The 18,377-nt window shown below is 32.3% G+C and overlaps 2 protein-coding genes across 2 annotated transcripts; both read left to right on the forward strand.

The window, feature by feature from the left end:
- The first annotated feature begins 1,596 nt into the window (after nt 1-1,596).
- PME1 (pectin methylesterase 1) lies at nt 1,597-4,640 on the forward strand. Its single transcript, XM_047324323.2, has 2 exons — nt 1,597-2,775; nt 3,571-4,640. The coding sequence occupies exons 1-2, from the start codon at nt 1,704-1,706 to the stop codon at nt 4,251-4,253; spliced, it is 1,755 nt and encodes a 584-aa protein (XP_047180279.1). The 5' UTR covers nt 1,597-1,703; the 3' UTR covers nt 4,254-4,640.
- Nucleotides 4,641-11,411: 6,771 nt separating this feature from the next.
- Nucleotides 11,412-17,446, forward strand: LOC124846948 (alanine aminotransferase 2-like). The gene is made up of 15 exons (XM_047324320.2): nt 11,412-11,770; nt 12,440-12,490; nt 12,747-12,797; nt 13,519-13,584; nt 13,668-13,729; nt 14,084-14,162; nt 14,244-14,348; nt 14,461-14,571; nt 14,813-14,950; nt 15,222-15,296; nt 15,511-15,631; nt 15,729-15,883; nt 16,379-16,453; nt 16,747-16,950; nt 17,129-17,446. The coding sequence occupies exons 1-15, from the start codon at nt 11,552-11,554 to the stop codon at nt 17,243-17,245; spliced, it is 1,629 nt and encodes a 542-aa protein (XP_047180276.1). The 5' UTR covers nt 11,412-11,551; the 3' UTR covers nt 17,246-17,446.
- Nucleotides 17,447-18,377: the final 931 nt, after the last annotated feature.

An 18,377-nucleotide genomic window follows, 5' to 3' on the forward strand; every position in this document is an offset into this window, starting at 1 on the left:
AATGCTAGCGTTTTTGTCACATATCTCAAATGCGTTGTTTGAAAAGCCAGTTACATCTTTTTGGACTATACATAGATTTCCATTGCAAAATGAATGTTAGAAAAATAAGCAATCTTTAGCTTAGAAATTTCAAAAGATGAAAACCATCTGCTTGGCATTAACAACAACAATGATGTATCAAATTAAACTCTTAAAGAATAACGTTGTTTTCTTCATTTGATCTGCTTCAATTTAAAAGTGATTATAGGCGGCAGAAAAAAACTTGATTTTCATTTTTTTTATCCATTATAGATTATGAAGTTGCAGTTTCATGGGAACACACATTTGCAACATTTGTGGTTAGACAAAGAAGAAACAATCAAACAAACCATATGCGAATGGCGCGATTATCGGATAGTTGCCACTTGCCAGCGCAAATCATTGCCACATCCATTAATAAATTAAATATTCTCTCAAATTAATATTTTAAATATCTGAGGCTTGTTAATATAATTTTAGTTGTTAGGTGTTTAGTTGGTGTAATTATATCAACATCTTATATCTTTCAATTTTCTAAAAAATAAGTCTTTTGGGAGGTAGAATCAAGATCAATAATTTAAGATATAATGAGTATCTTCTAAGTTTTAGTTTCACCATTCGTTCAAACTAAAGTTATTTTAATTTGATGGTTTAGAAGTTAATAGTATCGTAATAAATAAAAATTACTTATCTTCTTATTTTAAATTTGTATTATAAATTTGGAAATAAGATTTTGATTAACACTAACTTAATCATGATTGTGAATAATTATACTTTATTTTTAAATTTCACTGATAACTAGTTCAATTATTCGAATAAAGATTGATTTGACAATATGTAAAGTAAATAAGTAAAATTATTTTTTAAAAATGAGTTTATATATATGATTGTTTGATGGTTTGATAAAACAGGCTGCGTTTTTTTTAATAAATAAAAGGTCTCTGTCTTCTGAGTGTATACAGTTGTGGAATGAATGAATCATAAAGCACAGCTGAGATTGAGTGTGAAAACTGAATTAAGGAAAGCGTGTGGCTTTATTCTGTTAGTTTCCAACAATTCCAAACCGTGTATTCGATTTAAGAATCCAACAAGAACCTCACTACATAATGTTGTAATGTTCTAAATAGTTTAATTTTATAAATCAGAACCATGGATTGTTAGAAAAATGTTTGGGTTTTGTTGGTTGAAACTTAAGACGATAAAACACTTTTAAGTAAAAGTTTTTAGTGGGAATGCAATGAACACACGAAACACCATGATGGTGAATGCTAACCTTTCCGATGTTTATTCTTCATAAAAAAAATGAATTTGTTCTTAGATGCTGATTGCATTGAATCTTAGCAAAGAAGCATTATGGAAAAGCCACTCTTCACATTCTTATCCCAAAGCATAAAAATAAATTAACATTAAATTAAAATAAAAATCTCCCACAGTAAAGTAAAGAAAAATAAAATAAAATCTTATCATGTGTTACTAATTTATTAAAGTGAAAAAAGTAACGTTTCACGTAAATCTAAAATGTCACACGTTGAATCGTAGGACTTGGTAACGTGTCTTTTATTTGTTTATTTTTTCTTTTATGAAATGCCACCAAAGTTCCATATAAAAGGGAAAGTATAGAAGCTAGAAAGAGCCATTTTTTAGTACAGAGTAGATAGTGTGAGCAAACCAAACAGATCCTAAGAATGGATACAATTAAGTCATTCAAGGGCTACGGCAAAGTTGACGAGCTGGAACAGCAAGCCTATCAGAAGAAGACACGTAAGCGCATCATAATCATCACAGTGTCTTCCATCGTTCTGATTGCGGTCATCATCGCTGCGGTTGCAGGGGTCGTCATACACAACCGCAACAACAAATCGTCGCCCTCATCTGACTCGGCCCAGCAAACTCAGTTGTCTCCGGCCGCGTCACTCAAAGCGGTGTGCAAGGCTACTCGCTACCCTGACTCCTGCTTCTCCTCCATATCCTCGTTGCCGGAATCCAACACAACCGACCCGGAGCTCCTCTTCAAGCTCTCGCTACGCGTCGCCATTGACGAGCTCTACAAGCTCTCCAGCTTCCCTTCCAAGCTCCGTGCCAATGCGGAGCACGACGCGCGTCTGCAGAAGGCGATCGACGTCTGCAGTTCCGTCATCGGTGACGCGTTGGACCGCCTCAAAGACTCGATCTCCGCGCTCGGAACCGTCACCGGAAGGATTGTTTCTTCGGCGAGCGTCAACGACGTGGAGACGTGGCTCAGCGCGACGCTCACGGACCAGGACACGTGCCTCGACGCGCTTGGCGAGCTGAACTCCACCGCCGCTCGCGGCTCTCTCCAGGAGATCGAGACCGCCATGAGGAACTCCACGGAGTTCGCGAGCAACAGCTTGGCTATCGTGACGAAGATCCTTCGGTTGCTGTCGCAGTTCGAGAAACCGGATCACCACCGGCGGCTGCTAGAGTTTCCGCAGTGGCTGGGTGCGGCGGAGCGAAGGCTGCTGGAGGAGAAGAACAACGAATCGACGCCGGATGCTGTGGTGGCGAAGGACGGTAGTGAACAGTTCAAGACGATCGGCGAGGCGCTGAAGTTGGTGACGAAGAAGAGCGAGAAGAGATTCTCGGTGTACGTGAAGGAAGGGAGCTACGTGGAGAACATCGATTTGGATAAGAACACGTGGAATGTGATGATCTACGGTGATGGGAAGGACAAAACCGTCATCGTCGGTAACCGGAACTTCATAGACGGAACGCCGACTTTCGAAACTGCAACTTTCGGTAAATATAATTTATTTATTTATTTATTTTCTGCATTTTTTTTATCACCAGTTACTGTGCTTTTAATTCTATGTTAGAAAATTGGTGCATTATTTAAGAAGGTCTAGAATGATTATATTTTCTGTTGGGAGTTTGGTTTGATTATTTCCCTTTCATACTTCGGCATGAATTTTGTTCTGTGTGCATAATCAGATTTATGGAAAATGAAAACAAATTGATTGTATAGCTGCAATTAATTTGAGTGATTTATTGATAAAATATACCCGATGATTTCATAGTTGTATAAAAAAATATTCTTAACTTTTTATGTTCATATTAAAACATATGAAGGAAAGTATACTGAATATAACAAGTGCCGAATTTGTGAGGATTCATCATTGTTATGGAAAAAAAACAAGTTTGATGGAGAAGCATGTGGCAAGTGCGTTAGTGCTTCTGGCGAGCCACATGCTATCAAGTGTGATCATGTGTCCCCTCTCGCACAATTGGCTGTTTGTCAGCTCTTTCTGTAACACGACACATCAATCATTATGCTGTTTTCTGCATCATTCATGACCTCCCATGTGATGTCTGCTTTACCTTCTCATACCTAACATCCACCTATATCCAACATCCATAAATGCTGTCCTCAGACAATAGATATGGATTTAGGTGTTGACCTGTTTTTATGCTTGAAACTATGATGTTGGTACAAAATTTAACAAATTAACTTTTGCATTAAACACACGAATACGATAGTGTAAGATAGGATACCATCACTGCCTATTACTAACAGGAATTTCTTACTTTTTGCAGCTGTTAAAGGCAAGGGATTCATAGCCAAAGACATAGGGTTTGTGAACAATGCAGGTGCTTCAAAGCACCAGGCTGTGGCATTGAGATCTGGGTCAGATCGCTCTGTGTTCTTCAGATGCTCATTTGATGGCTTCCAAGATACCCTCTATGCTCATTCCAACCGCCAATTCTACCGTGACTGTGACATTACAGGCACCATAGACTTCATATTTGGCAATGCAGCAGTTGTGTTCCAAAATTGCAAAATAATGCCTAGACAGCCTTTACCAAACCAGTTCAACACCATCACAGCTCAGGGAAAGAAAGATCCTAACCAGAACACTGGAATTATAGTTCAGAAATCAACGATCACTCCTCTGGGTAACAATCTCACTGCTCCCACATACCTTGGCAGGCCATGGAAAGATTTCTCCACCACTGTCATCATGCAATCTGATATTGGGTCATTCTTGAATCCGGTGGGGTGGATGAGTTGGGTCCCTAATGTGGAACCTGTAAGTACCATCTTCTACGCAGAATATCAGAATAATGGGCCAGGAGCTGACGTGTCCAAGAGGGTCAAATGGGCCGGTTATAAGCCCACTCTCACGGACACCGATGCAGATAGGTTCACTGTGGAGTCCTTTATCCAAGGCCCTGATTGGTTGCCAAATGCAGCTGTGCAGTTTGATTCCACCTTGTGATGCAAGAGTGATTCTCCCTGTACCTCACGTTATCCTTCCTGCACCTCCAAAATATATTTTAATTCCAATAATACCCTTCACAGAGAAACCGCATTTCGAACTACGGCAACTTCCTCCTGCACCTCCAAAGAGAAACCGCAGTTCGATCTGCGAAAAGCAAAAACCCACCACCGCATTTCGATCTGCGGCAGGCTGAGACAAACCGCACTTCGAAGTGCGTTAGATTTTTAGGATTTAGTTTTTTAATTTTTTTATTAGGTTAGTATATATTTATTTTATTAGGTTTTATTTTTATTAGGTTAGTATAATAAATTTAATTTTTTATGTTAGTTGTTAAATAAAATGTTTTGTTTTAATATATTTTGAATAATTTATTTGTTTGTTAAATTTTGTTGAATTTGTTATTTTTCAACATATTATTATTTTCTTAATATATTATTTATTATGTATTTAATTTTATTTAAGTTTTTTAATTTTTTATAAAATTGAAATAATTATTAAATTGTTTATTGAATTAAATAATAATTATTATATGTAATGTTAAATATTATTTTGGATTTAAATTAATTAAAACGCACTTCGAAGTGCGGTTAAGAAACAATTAATTAAAATAGGAAACGTACTTCGAAGTGTGGTTAGGAAACAATTAAATAGACAGGAAACGCACTTCGAAGTGCGGTTAAGAAAGAAACAATTAATTAAAATAGGAAACGCACTTCGAAGTGCAGTTAGAAAAAAATTAATTAAAATAGAAACGCACTTCGAAGTGCGGTTAGGAAAAAATTAATTAAAACGCACTTCGAAGTGCGGTATTAATGAAGGGTAAAAAAGTAAAATTGGGGGTGCAGGATGAAGGCAGTGAGGTGTAGGAAGAATCACTCGTGATGCAAACTTACAGAAAGAATCTGTGGGTTATTTAACTTATCTTTTTAATCACGCTCTTCTAACATGTATTACTACACTACACGCATTTTTTTGACCTACTTTTTATTGGTTTATAAAATTCTTCTGTTTGGAAAATATGTCAAATTTCAGATGAAAAAAAAAAAGAGAAAAGAAATGAATATGTTAATTCCAAGGGGAAACTACTGTTTGAATGTTCTGCGAGTTTGGTAAACAATTGCGTGTCATTTAAAGCATTTATACTGAAAGGAAAAACTGTAAGGTTATTAAAAATGCCATTGATTGTTTATGAAAAATATTTTATGTTAGAAAAACATTAACTCATCAGAATGTATGATGTAAAATTGTCTATTGCTTTCGTGAATTGTTTAGAATTTTCATGTTATAAAGTTGAGACATTAATAAATAAAATGTTTTACGTATTAATATGCAAGTTAGGGGTAAGGCTTGTAAAATTAAATTAAAGAAGGATAACCTTATTCTTGGAGTGATCTTTTATGTAGAATGTTTATGCCACCTTATAAAGCTTATAAAAATAACATAAAATTTATTTAAATAATTCTACGCTTAATTAGTATAAATGAATCCATTAGACCAAATATCTTTAAAGAAACAAAAGGTATTTCAAATATCAGTTTTTTTTCCTAACGAGCATATATGTCAATAAAAATTATCGGAAGAACACACTTTTATCTTTATTTACACACTGGAACGAATTACTGTGTAATAGTCAAACAAATTTGATTATTGGAAATTTTAATTTATTTTTCTTACAAAATATATCTCAAAATGAGGTCAAAATTTATTTTTTAAATAACCAAAATTTGAACTTTACACAATATAAATTCGTTATTCTTATTAAAAAATAGGTGTCTTGAGAAAATTTTATTGATATATGTCCTGGTCAGGGAAAAAATCTCAAAGTTCATTTCAGAGAGAGATACCATAAATTTACATTACCAAGTGATACCATTTTTGCTCAGTTTTACAATGGCTTGGCTTCAACACAAGTTCTCAGATTCAATATTTCACTGTATCTCATGCATATATGCGATAAGTTACTCTGTCTTTGCATGTATGCATGTTTATTATTATTATTAATATTATTTCTCTCTTTCTTTTTACTTATTTATAGGTTTTGATCTCTTTCACGAATATCAATAAAATTAAAAATTACTCAAAACATCGTGTTAATACATTTATATTTGTAATTTTATATTTACAATTTATTTAAAAATGAGATGATTTTATTTCAATAAGTATTTTTTAATACTTCTTAACTATTTGTTTTTTTTATCGATAAATATATATTTATAAAGATATGTGATCTTATAGGTGAATTTGTAGATAAATAAATAAATTTTACTTGAAAAGAGAAAATTCACTTGTAAAATACTATTTAATGCTCAAATCAATATAAAATTTAATATCTTTTTAAACATAGTGAATATAAACTATTATTAAGTAAATATTTTTAACAAATATTAGTTATATTTATAAAATCAACATAAATATATATTTTCATTAAAATAATATTTAACTCAAGATATAATAATAATACAGTTAATAATAACATAATTATACTATATCATAAATAATAATTATAATATTAAATTAGCAAGATTAATTATAATATATGAATATTATTTTCAATAAATATAGATTTAGATTCCATAATAAAAAAACTTAATAAATTTTGTTAAATAATATTTTTTAATATATTTAATGAGACGGTAAAAACAATATTTTTGTTACATAATAAATAAAAATAAAATAAAGTTGAGAAATCATAGAAGTAGCCACATATTTATACAAAAGAACAGTTGACATTTGAAACAAAAGTAAGATGGCGTCAACAAATCCCTTAATTGAGGGAAATCAGATGGCAATTCATTTGCCAACAATATCCATTTTATGATCTGTGGAACCAAATGCAACAAAAGCACCAATTCTGATAAACAAAACAGTCAGCCATGACGTCATTAAGAAAATGATAGAAAACAGAAAGAGAAAAAAAGTGTAACATTTTATTCCCCCACAGTACAAACCACCATGGATGTAATTTGGACCACAGATTACAAATCCAACTATTCAATTCAACGTTTCAACTATCACTGCCCTCGAAAGCATCAAAATAATGATTATTAAATATCAATGACACTTTCTAGAATAATTATAATTTTGATAACATTGTTTTAAGAGTATTTTAATATTATTTATACTATTTTAATAATAATTTTGGACGAATTAAATAATAATAATAATATATAAATTATGTTAAAATGTTGTCAAGAAAAATTAAAAAATTATTATTATCCCACTTTATAATAGATTAGCTTATCAAAGATAAGAAGATTATGATTCAACCCTATTCAACAAATTTTATACATTTTAAAACTATTAAAGTTTGACTTTTTTTTTCTTTTAAATAATTTCGTGTTTCAACTGTGTGAAAAAAAAAAGGGTTGCTAAGAGGGGGTTACTTTATTAAAATAGTCAATTATATTTTTAAATATAGATTATTCATCAACGAATTTAGTGATACTCTACATGATAAGAAAAAAGTACTTATATCCAAACCACAATTTTATATAAATATTCTAAAGGTAGTAATGTCGTACATTCTTTACATGGATGAAAGCCCCTTCATATTTTTTCCAAAGCCGTCATGTGAGGGAATATGATTGTAATACATAAAGTTAATTTTATTCGTTAAGCAGAAAATAAAATCCATTTAAAGGAGAAAAAGAAAGGCTTGTGGTGAAATAATTGGTAAATGTAAATGATATTATATAAAGTATAGACATTTTGAAATATCCATCATTGAGTGCACTGAAAAGGTACTAGCTAATTCTGTGGGAAAAAACAAAAGTAGCCACTGCACCATAAAGATAAAATATCCAAAATTTGGAAAATTTGACCCCACTAGTATAGTCTCTCTCTTTCTTTATATCCTTCAATACCATATTGTAGGTAGTATTTAGTTTCCAAAGAGCCCAATTTTGACATGTAGTTGGACAAATTGTAGTTGAAAATTAATTGGAATTCGATTCTCAAGAAACTAATTCCGAATTTGGTTTTATATATTTATTTTTTATTTAAAAAAATATGGAGGAAGGAAAAGTAGAGGAAAGATAAATAAGAACTTAAATAAATTGAGAACACAAATTTGAATGAAAAAAAATATGGTGGTTATTTGGAAAATAAAATTGAAAAAAAGTAATTATATTTAGTAATAATAATATGGGAAGAAAGAAGTAGGTAGAAATTCAAAAGAATGAAATTTTGGGAAAGTAATTAATTTAAGAAGTTAATTTTTTAAAGAATAAAAAGTTTTGTATTTTAAAAAGTCTATATATTTTGAAGTAATTATATGTAAAATTATAATAGGAGAAGTTGTTAAAAGGATTAAGTATGTTTTTAGTACGTAAATAAAATTTCTATTTAGAAAATGATAACAATTATTAAAAGGTTAATTATGTTTTAGTATTTAAATTTTAATATGAAATTATAATTCTTCTTTATTTAAAATTTTGATCCATTTTGATATTCAAACTTTAAAAGTGAATGAAATCTTTTTTAATTAAATTTTATTAAATTTTTAAATTCTTTTACATGTCAGACATGTTTTTTCAACTACTATTAAAGCAAAAATATATTAAATGACATAAACAAATCAATTAGTATGAAACATTTTTGATACATAAAAAAGATTAAAAATTTAATGTAATTAAATTAAAAGAAATATATTTATTTTTTTATAAAGTTTAGATAACAATGTTTCATTATTTCATAGACAAATTCCAATTTCGTATTAAAATTGAAAGACTAAAACTATATTTTTAAGTTATTATTAAAAATGTAGACTTGATAAATAAATGAATTCATTTTAATTAAATTAATTAAATAGATATTGTATGCATTGTGTATTTTTTTTAGATGTAAAATTTGTGTTATATTAAAAATTATATTATTTAATGTTTTTCAAAATTGTAGTTGTAAAATATTGATGAACGAAGTTACTATGATTTTTAATTTAATTAAAAATAATAATACTGTTATTAATGATTTATTAGGACACGTGACACAAATTTATCCTTAATGCTCAAAATTTAATTGAAGGTACTTGTTTAAGAAAATACTTGATTGAGTTAGTGATAATAATGCTATGTTACAAAAATACAATAAATTTAATTATGTCAAGTTGAGCTGCAAGGTAGAGTTCTTGAGATAATAGTTTATTATATATATGGCCTGGTTTATGACCATAAAAGTACGGTTTGGACAACTTTGTTCTTGAGTATCTATTTCAGTCATAATTATGGATTATTTGGGTTCTCTAAGTTTTTATTAACTTCATCTAACATGTTAATATTAATATTAATGTATGACTTGTGTTAATAATATCATAAATGATGGTTTGGATGTACATTGAAGAGTAAAGGGTTAATAATATCATAGCACGTTTATTTGGTGAAATAATTAAATGCTTTAATTTTACTTGATGATGCAAAATAAATACATTTAAAATATATACGAAAATTTTTTAATTTTTTTATTAATATTTTGAAGGGATGTTATATCCCATCGAGTCGGCCGATGTCAAAGATTGACCGATTCAATCTAGGTCCAAGATTGACTCGAGTTCGTTATGACATAAAGTTAGTTTGAGTTAGTTCTGATGAAGGTCGATCCGCATCCGTCACAATCAAAGGTTGGCCCGAATCAGCCCCACCAAATCGATCTGAGGGAGGATTTTTGAGTTGATCCTGACCAAAGGTAGGCTTGTGTTGGCCTTAGTCAAAGGTCGGTCCAAGTTGGTTAAGTTAACCTCGACCAAAGATCTGTTCGAGTCGTGCATGGTCAAAGGTTGATCCGAGCCACCTCTAATCAAATGTCAGTTTGAGTCATCCCCAATTGAGGGTTAATTCAAGTTGTTTTTGGCTGATGGTCAATTTGAGTCGTCTTCAACTGAAGGCCAGTCTCGAGTTGTCCTAGTCGAAGGTCATCTCGAGTCGTGCCCGACGTAGGTCGATTGAGTTGTTTCCAACAAAGGTCGATCAAGTCGCCCCTCACTGAAGGTTGGTTTTGTTGGCGCCAATCGAAGATTGACTAAGTCACATTGGACCAAAGGCACTCTAGTCGATCTCAGACGAAAGTCAATCAAATTTCAATCAAGTTGGCTCCTCAATTGTTGGTCGAGTCAATTTCGGTCAAAGGTCGACTGAGGTTCTCGATCGAATATCAACTAAAATCTATCTCGGTCTATTATAATAGAAGGTCGAACTGAATCAATCAAGACAAAAGGTTAAATTGAATCAACCTAAGCTAAAGGGTCAAATCTAATCAACTAAACTCGTATACAATTCACCCAATAATTAAAGATATTAAATGGATCTATTGGATTTAATCTCATTGATAATATAGAATTAATCTACTTCCATTAAATTAGATGAAAAAGAATTCCAATATAGTAAATTAGTTAAAATGGACTTGAAAATTATAGATCCAATTTGTTTTTATTATTAAATCTATAATAAATAATATTAAAAAAATTCAAAATCTATAATAAATCTAAACTGAATATTGAAAAATTCAATCCATATACACTCTTGTCCCGTTCAATAATTCCCTTAGTATTTTGTGAAATCACTCATAAATCCAAGATCCATTCAAATTAGAAGCACAGACGTTAACTCCTTCCAAGCATCACATAATATAACGCAAGTAATACAATACACAAATAAAAAGAAGTCATTAAAATCCACTATTTTCATTCGCTTAGAGTAATTAATCAATGTGCATGATTCAATAGAAATCAAATAGACACCAATATCGCACAAATGATCAATTGTAAGAAAAATACTATACTTTATATTGAAACGTCAATACAAACACTCATGAAACAACATTACATTCATCTGAATTTATATATTTATATTTATACATTACATACAATTACTTTTTTATTTAATTGGAATGGTGTACTATTGGGAATAAAAAAAAGTCACACGTGGTGTTTTGATGAAACATTCTTACTTTATTCCATTATAATAGATAAATGAAATAAATACTCGTTATTCTTAACAAATAAATAACTGATATGAATGCATTAGTAAAAATTGATATAAAAGAATTTATAAAATGAAAGAACGTAGTAACAAAGAAAAGAAAGGTATAAGTACAAATTCTATTTATAGTGCATGGATGGCTGAGATCTTGACACACTGTGGGCGGCGTGGAAGTTTGAGGTGGAAAGTTCACCAAAAGGAACAAACAAGTCTTACATTGTTTCTTTCTAGATACACTCACGCGCCTTCTGTCTCTTCTCAACATTGTAAGCACATCCAGACCCTCAAATCTCCATCCTCCCCTTTTTATATATAACCCTCACAATGCGGAGAATCGTTGCAGACAGATTCAGGCGCCTTTTCAACCGTTCATTCCTTCTTCATCGTCATCATCACAATCACAATCACCCTCCCTTTCCTGCTTCTTCCTCTCTCACTTCTCACTATCCGTTTTCCCCCTATCGCTTCTTCTTTTCTACTCCTTTTTCTTCCATGGCTTCTGATTCACCTTTCCCTGTCACTGCTCAAAACATCAACCCAAAGGTCTGTGTTGCCTTCATTTCTCTTTTCACTGCCATCACGCTTGATGTTTTTCGCTTTGTCACTTCTGGGTGTGCTAAAGTTGCAAGCTTTGAGCTGTGTGATCGTGTTTTTTTATCTGGGCAAAAGCGTGGTGTGGATTTGATGTTTTTGGGGTTCTCTTTCTTGGTTTTTGCACGCTTTGTATAACGTCTTTCTTTGTCGAAGGATCGACCTTTGATTTAATTATAGCTGTTTTTACTTTTTAAAGGCATGCGAATTATTATTGTTGTTGATCCGTGAGTCAGGTTTGGTACTGATCTTTTTTCTCCTTTGTTTTCTGTCTAGTGGTGTGACTGATGACCTAGTTATAGGTCATTCATTTTTCTATTATTATATGCCCAATTGAGTGTTGAATTACTTTCTAATTGTGTTCAACCCTGGAATTGGTGAAAAGAGTAGTAGCAAAAAGAGATTCTTTTTTATTTTCACCGTACTTCCAATTGAGGATATATCTTTGTTCTATGGTGTAGGCCGTTTTAATGGATTTTGAAATGTTTTATTTATTTACAAAGTGCGATCGTGTTGTAGAATATTTCCCCACTTGTTTCTTGTTCTTTCAGATAAGTTGGTTATGTCACCAATTTTCATATTTTATTTGGTAATTTGAAACTATGCATTTTTGTTGTCTAGGTTCTGAAATGTGAGTACGCCGTTAGAGGAGAGGTTGTCACACTTGCTCAGGTACTGTGATTTGACTGTACATATTCAAATTAGGTCATTAATGGAAAAAGTATTTTTGCCTTCGTTTATTCCAAGATGGATACATTTTATACCTTAGCTTTGACAAAATAAATTGATAACTGATAAACTAAGTTCTCCTCTGACATGAAATTATTAGCATGGCTTTTCCTGGAATATAGCTTGAAATTGGTCACTTCAGAATTTTCTATGGACAATTGTTGCAATACTTTCTGCTTACAACGCCTTAATATTGCAGAATTTGCAAAAGGATTTACTGGCCAATCCCGGTTCTCATCCATTTGACGAGGTACTTGTATTTTTCAACTATATGACTTGAAATAGAACTGTGTTTTTCTTAACTCTCAGGAAGGTATGTAAGGGGTTCTATAAAGCTTCTTATGTGCATGGTGTTCTTGCAAGGGGTGAACCCACTGTGTAGCGGACAGTCTTATCTTGTATTAGTAAAGTTGTAGTAGATTAATTCCAAAACTAGAACATCTGAATTTCCCATAATAGGGTGAAAACTCCAATTATTGTCCCAAGGCTGTCCTTCTATGATTACCTATTTCTTTATATTCTTAATTCTTTGGATCAAATGTATTAATTATGATGCAACAATATAAATGGATAAATTAGTTGAATGAGTTGGTGGTTATAGTATCAACATTTAAACTGTTCTTGAAGATGATTATATTCTACATCTCTGCAATAGTAAGACAATTAGTAATTGCAATGGGGAATTTTCCTTGGTCATTTGTTTTGAAAAAAAAATTGATTGATGAAATGAACCAATTTTGCAGGATAAATTTTAGTCATTCTGCATGAGATGCCTTTTTTTTTTTTAAGATGAAATAAATATAAAATGAACTTTTATTTTTATTTTAAAATATTCCCACCTCCATCCCCTCCAAGAAAAAAAGGTTGAGGGGGATGAGACTATCTGTAATTTCACTGCGCTTCTACTTCGTGACCTGTTAATCTACTCTTGTTTTGTCTATTCCTCTCACATTTCTTTTATCTGAATATAGATACTTTACTGCAACATTGGAAATCCTCAGTCTCTTGGCCAGTCTCCAATAACCTTTTTCCGAGAGGTTTGCTGTTTATAATTTTGTGCAGTGAATGTAGCTAAATACAAATTAAGCAATGCTTATTATGACAATCTCATCTCTGTCAGGTTCTTGCTTTAACTGATCATCCAGCTATATTGGACAAAAGTGAAACACAGGGTTTGTTCAGGTACCTGATAAAAATAAATAGAATAACTGCCAGCATCTAGATAACTAGTCACTGTGAAGCAGCAATCTGTCTAAGATTTTTTTTGATGTAACAAATGTATAATCATATGACTGCAGTAGCATATGTAACTAGCAATGGTCTAGTCAGTGGTATTTTCAATTTGATTATAATGTATAACAAACTTCTGTCAAAAAACCTACGAGTACAGAATTAAGAATGCAAATTGAATTTGAATAAGTCAACGGCATTTTTAGTTCAGTTTTGTAATGTTGTAGTTTACTATCACATGGAACAGAATAAAGGTTCCTTTCGTTACTGGCGATTTGGTCTAACTTGACCTTTGGCATATTGCAGCGCTGATGCAATAGAACGAGCTTGGCAGATTGTGGAACAGATTCCCGGTAGAGCAACTGGTGCCTATAGCCACAGTCAGGTACCTATTGGGTTATCAAATATGGTTTATTTCTATGGTATAAGAGGCAGGGCCATGAAATTGTTCATATTTCCATGTCAGGGTGTCAAGGGTTTGCGTGATACAATAGCTGCTGGAATTGAAGAGCGTGATGGTTTTCCTGCTAATCCTGATGACATTTTCATGACAGATGGTGCAAGCCCTGCAGTATGTCTCTACTTTGCCTTTGATATTTACTATATGGTTTTAGATGATGATAAGAGTTTGTTTCATTTATATTCTGAATAAGTTTTAAAAACTAACACTTCTATGTTTTCAGGTCCATAACATGATGCAATTACTTATTAGGTCGGAAAATGATGGTATTTTGTGTCCCATTCCACAGTATCCTCTATACTCAGCTTCAATTGCCCTCCATGGTGGCTTCTTGGTAATGTTTGCTCCATGCAATTGCATAATGCAAAATTTAATTTGGTCAATGTTTATATTCATTTTCTTTTTTATGATGTTATTGGTTCTGCGCCATCTTTGAAAGGACAAATAAGAAAAATGGTATATGTAAGAGTTTACATAATTTATTCACTTGAAACTTTGAATGTGAACTATTTTGTTATAATACTTTGGTTGGAGTATTAGCTTAACTTTGGTATATATATATATTTTTTTAAAAGGTACCTTATTATCTAGATGAAGCAAGCGGTTGGGGATTGGAAATACCTGAACTCAAGAAGCAATTGGACGTTGCCAAGTCTAAGGGCATCAATGTTAGGGCTTTAGTTGTTATAAATCCTGGCAATCCAACGGGGCAGGTGAGCCACTAATAATTATGCAGTATTGGGGGATGTTTTGAAGACCTTGTGTGGAACCTATTTGGGTTAATGAAAATTACTTACGACTTCTACAAGCTATTTTTAGTTTATTTCAATTTTTATGGTGAAATTGATGTGTGATGAAAGCTTATTTAAGTTTATAATTAGCTGTCTGATATAATCAAGTCTTGATATTGAAGGATGTTTAATGCTCAGAAAGCGAAGGTCTTTTGTTAAATTTGGTAACATGGATTTTCTGTCATGCCTCCAGGTTCTTTCTGAGGAAAACCAGCGCCATATAGTAGATTTTTGCAAGCAAGAAGGTTTGGTTCTTTTAGCTGATGAGGTAAATTGACCTCTCTTGAAAATCTTAGATACACAATTAAATTTAGTTAAAACATGGTTGCATTTCATGAATCTTGGGAATGAAGGTTACCATATCCTAGGCAAACTCTTTTTCTGTCACAATATATATTGGGAAGTACTTTGTTGCTGAAGCTTGTATGACATATACCATTACAAGCATAATACTACTCTGATGCATGAAATTCATTTTGAAGGTATATCAAGAAAATGTTTATGTCCCTGAGAAGAAATTTCACTCATTCAAGAAGGTATCTCGGTCCATGGGATATGGTGAGAATGACGTCACTTTAGTATCCTTTCAATCAGTCTCCAAAGGTAAGTTGGTATAAAATTGATAATAACAATACAGAATAGAAGTTTATGTTAATAAGGGATCAATATTGATGGAAGATGCCTTTTTCTTTGTCCTTAGGCTACCATGGGGAGTGTGGGAAACGAGGAGGTTATATGGAGGTGACTGGCTTTTCTGCAGAAGTGAGGGAGCAAATATATAAAATGGCATCTGTCAACCTTTGCTCTAATATCTCTGGTCAAATTCTTGCAAGCTTGGTCATGAGTCCACCTAAGGTTAACTCCTTGCATCTTCTAAGTCGAATTTCTTTTGGGGGGAATATTTATTTAGTTTGAATAATTAAAAGAACATTGAACTTAATTCTGATCATGATAAGATTGGTAAGAGTTCCATCGTAGAATTAACATATCTTGAGTACCCTTATGCTAAAGAGTTACATGGTGAGTTGGAAGGAATTATACATGATTAGGATATTGCCTTTCAAGAATAGTGACTCTTTATTCATCAATGATATTGGTGCTTTTACTGTAGAATGCTCTGTGCCACTTCTGTTGGAGTATTGATATTCCATGTCTTTGCCACTGTAAATCCAGAATGCCCCTCTTTAACTTTAATGAGGTCGCATGTGAAATAACAGTGTCATAAAGTTATTGTAAACCGTGTATATTTAGCACATGGATTTTCTATAAAAATTTGCCATTTTTGTCATTCCATTGCTAGATTGATATTAATGTTGTCTTTCACACTCAATATTCAATGATCCTCTGCAGGTTGGAGACGAGTCCTATGAATCATTCATGGCTGAGAAGGGAAATATTTTGGCATCGCTTGCTAGGCGTGCAAAGGTTAGTTACCTAGGAAATAATTTGAAATAGTAAAATCAACCAACAACATTTTAATTCTCTTTCAAGATTAATATTTTAGAACATCTCTAAGGAACCCTTCCTCCCAGTGCATGCAAGGATTTGATTAACATAGTTTTATACCACCGAAGTTCATTTTGAAGGGCTCTCACTCACACTATAGAAATGACAACCATTTTCACTAGAATATTTGCAAATTTACAATCCCATTATCACTTTCATCAAGAACCTTAACTGATTAATCTTTGCTTTCTGTTGCCATTTATTATTGACAGACACTAGAAGATGCATTCAACAAACTAGAGGGTGTAACATGCAACAAAGCAGAAGGGGCAATGTATCTGTTTCCCCAAATTCGTCTGTCCCAAAAGGCTATCAAAGCTGCAGAGGAGGCAAAAACTGCACCTGATAACTTCTATTGCAAGCGGTTGCTTAATGCCACAGGAGTAGTAGTTGTTCCTGGTTCTGGTTTTGGACAGGTTAGTCTATGTATTATCTTTTGTGAAAATGCCTTATCTCTTCAATTAACGTTGGTAATGGCATATTTATTTACTGATTAACCAACAAAATTGATTGTTGGTTCCAAATAAGTAGCATTTTCCATCTTTTTGGTAATTGTAAACTGATTGTATTGGTAAATTGTTGTTTTCTCGCAAGGTTCCTGGCACATGGCATTTCAGATGCACCATTTTGCCCCAAGAAGAAAAGATTCCAGCCATTGTCTCCCGTTTGACAGAGTTCCATGAAAAATTCATGGATGAGTTCCGTGACTAAGTCCTGCTTCTATTTCATCCCTAAACACAAAGGGTACCCAATTGACATTTGATGAGAATGAATTTTGCAGAAATAGGACCATTTGTTTTCTGGAATAAATTTGTTGTTAGCTCCACTTATACATGCATATTGAATGTGCAAGACGTCGAAGCTTATTCCTATATTACCTCTTTTTAATTGAAGAAACTTTTTTCGAACCAACCTTCTTTGTTATACTCCAATGCAAGGATTAAAGCCTCAAGAACCAGTTGAAGAGGCTGTTAGGCAATGGTGGGATAGAAACAAGTCATAATATTTTGAAACATAAACCTTAAAGAAATGAATAAAAGAAATTGCAAAATGAAATAATCAACTGGAATTCTTTGAAGAAAACAGTGACTCAATCCTTAATTTAATCAAGTTTTTAGTCGAACTTATTTATAATAATCTGTTGCATTTTTGCATACATTGAATGTTTTTCAACTTAATTTGTAGTCATTGTCCTAACTGATGAAAAGGGTATTTGGAAAGTTGGAAACTTTCTCTCTCTGTTTACCATAGGCTTCTCTGGTTGGCTGTGATTGTCTCTGTTCACGTAACCTTATGACGGAAGAAATCTGAAAAGCAGGGACAGCTTTTATTGTTTGCATGTCAACTTTGGATTTTTTCCATCTCAACTTTTGGATTTTTTCCATCTCAAATCCAAATACAAAACGACACAACCATCAGAACAAAACAACTGAAAAAACAACAAATCCACATCGTTTCGGATCCATTGTGTTGTCCATGAGTTTGACATAAACTATTGCATGGACTCTCTCATTATGCAAATTTTGTCTTTTTGGGTTTATATCACTCCTTTCGTCCTAAAATTAATTTAGTATTTTGAATAGAAAATTAAAGCATATCTAATTTAAATTTTTTACTGATGTTTAAATTTTCAATTTTTATTTTTATTTGTTCTTTAATAAACCTACTTCATGTTTGTATTTACAGTAGGTAGTGTATTTATCGAGTTAAGTTATTTTAGTAAAAATAAATGATAAATTTACGGTTAATGTTGCGGCAAAAAGAGTAAAAATGAAAAAAAAGAAGTGATTCTAGGATTTTATTTGGTGTTTGTACAGGCAAATGTTAAATGATCCATTTTGCA

This window comes from Vigna umbellata, chromosome 11 (assembly GCF_029865625.1).
Source record: "Vigna umbellata cultivar VRB3 chromosome 11, Vumbellata_1.0, whole genome shotgun sequence".
Lineage (NCBI taxonomy): Eukaryota > Viridiplantae > Streptophyta > Magnoliopsida > Fabales > Fabaceae > Vigna > Vigna umbellata.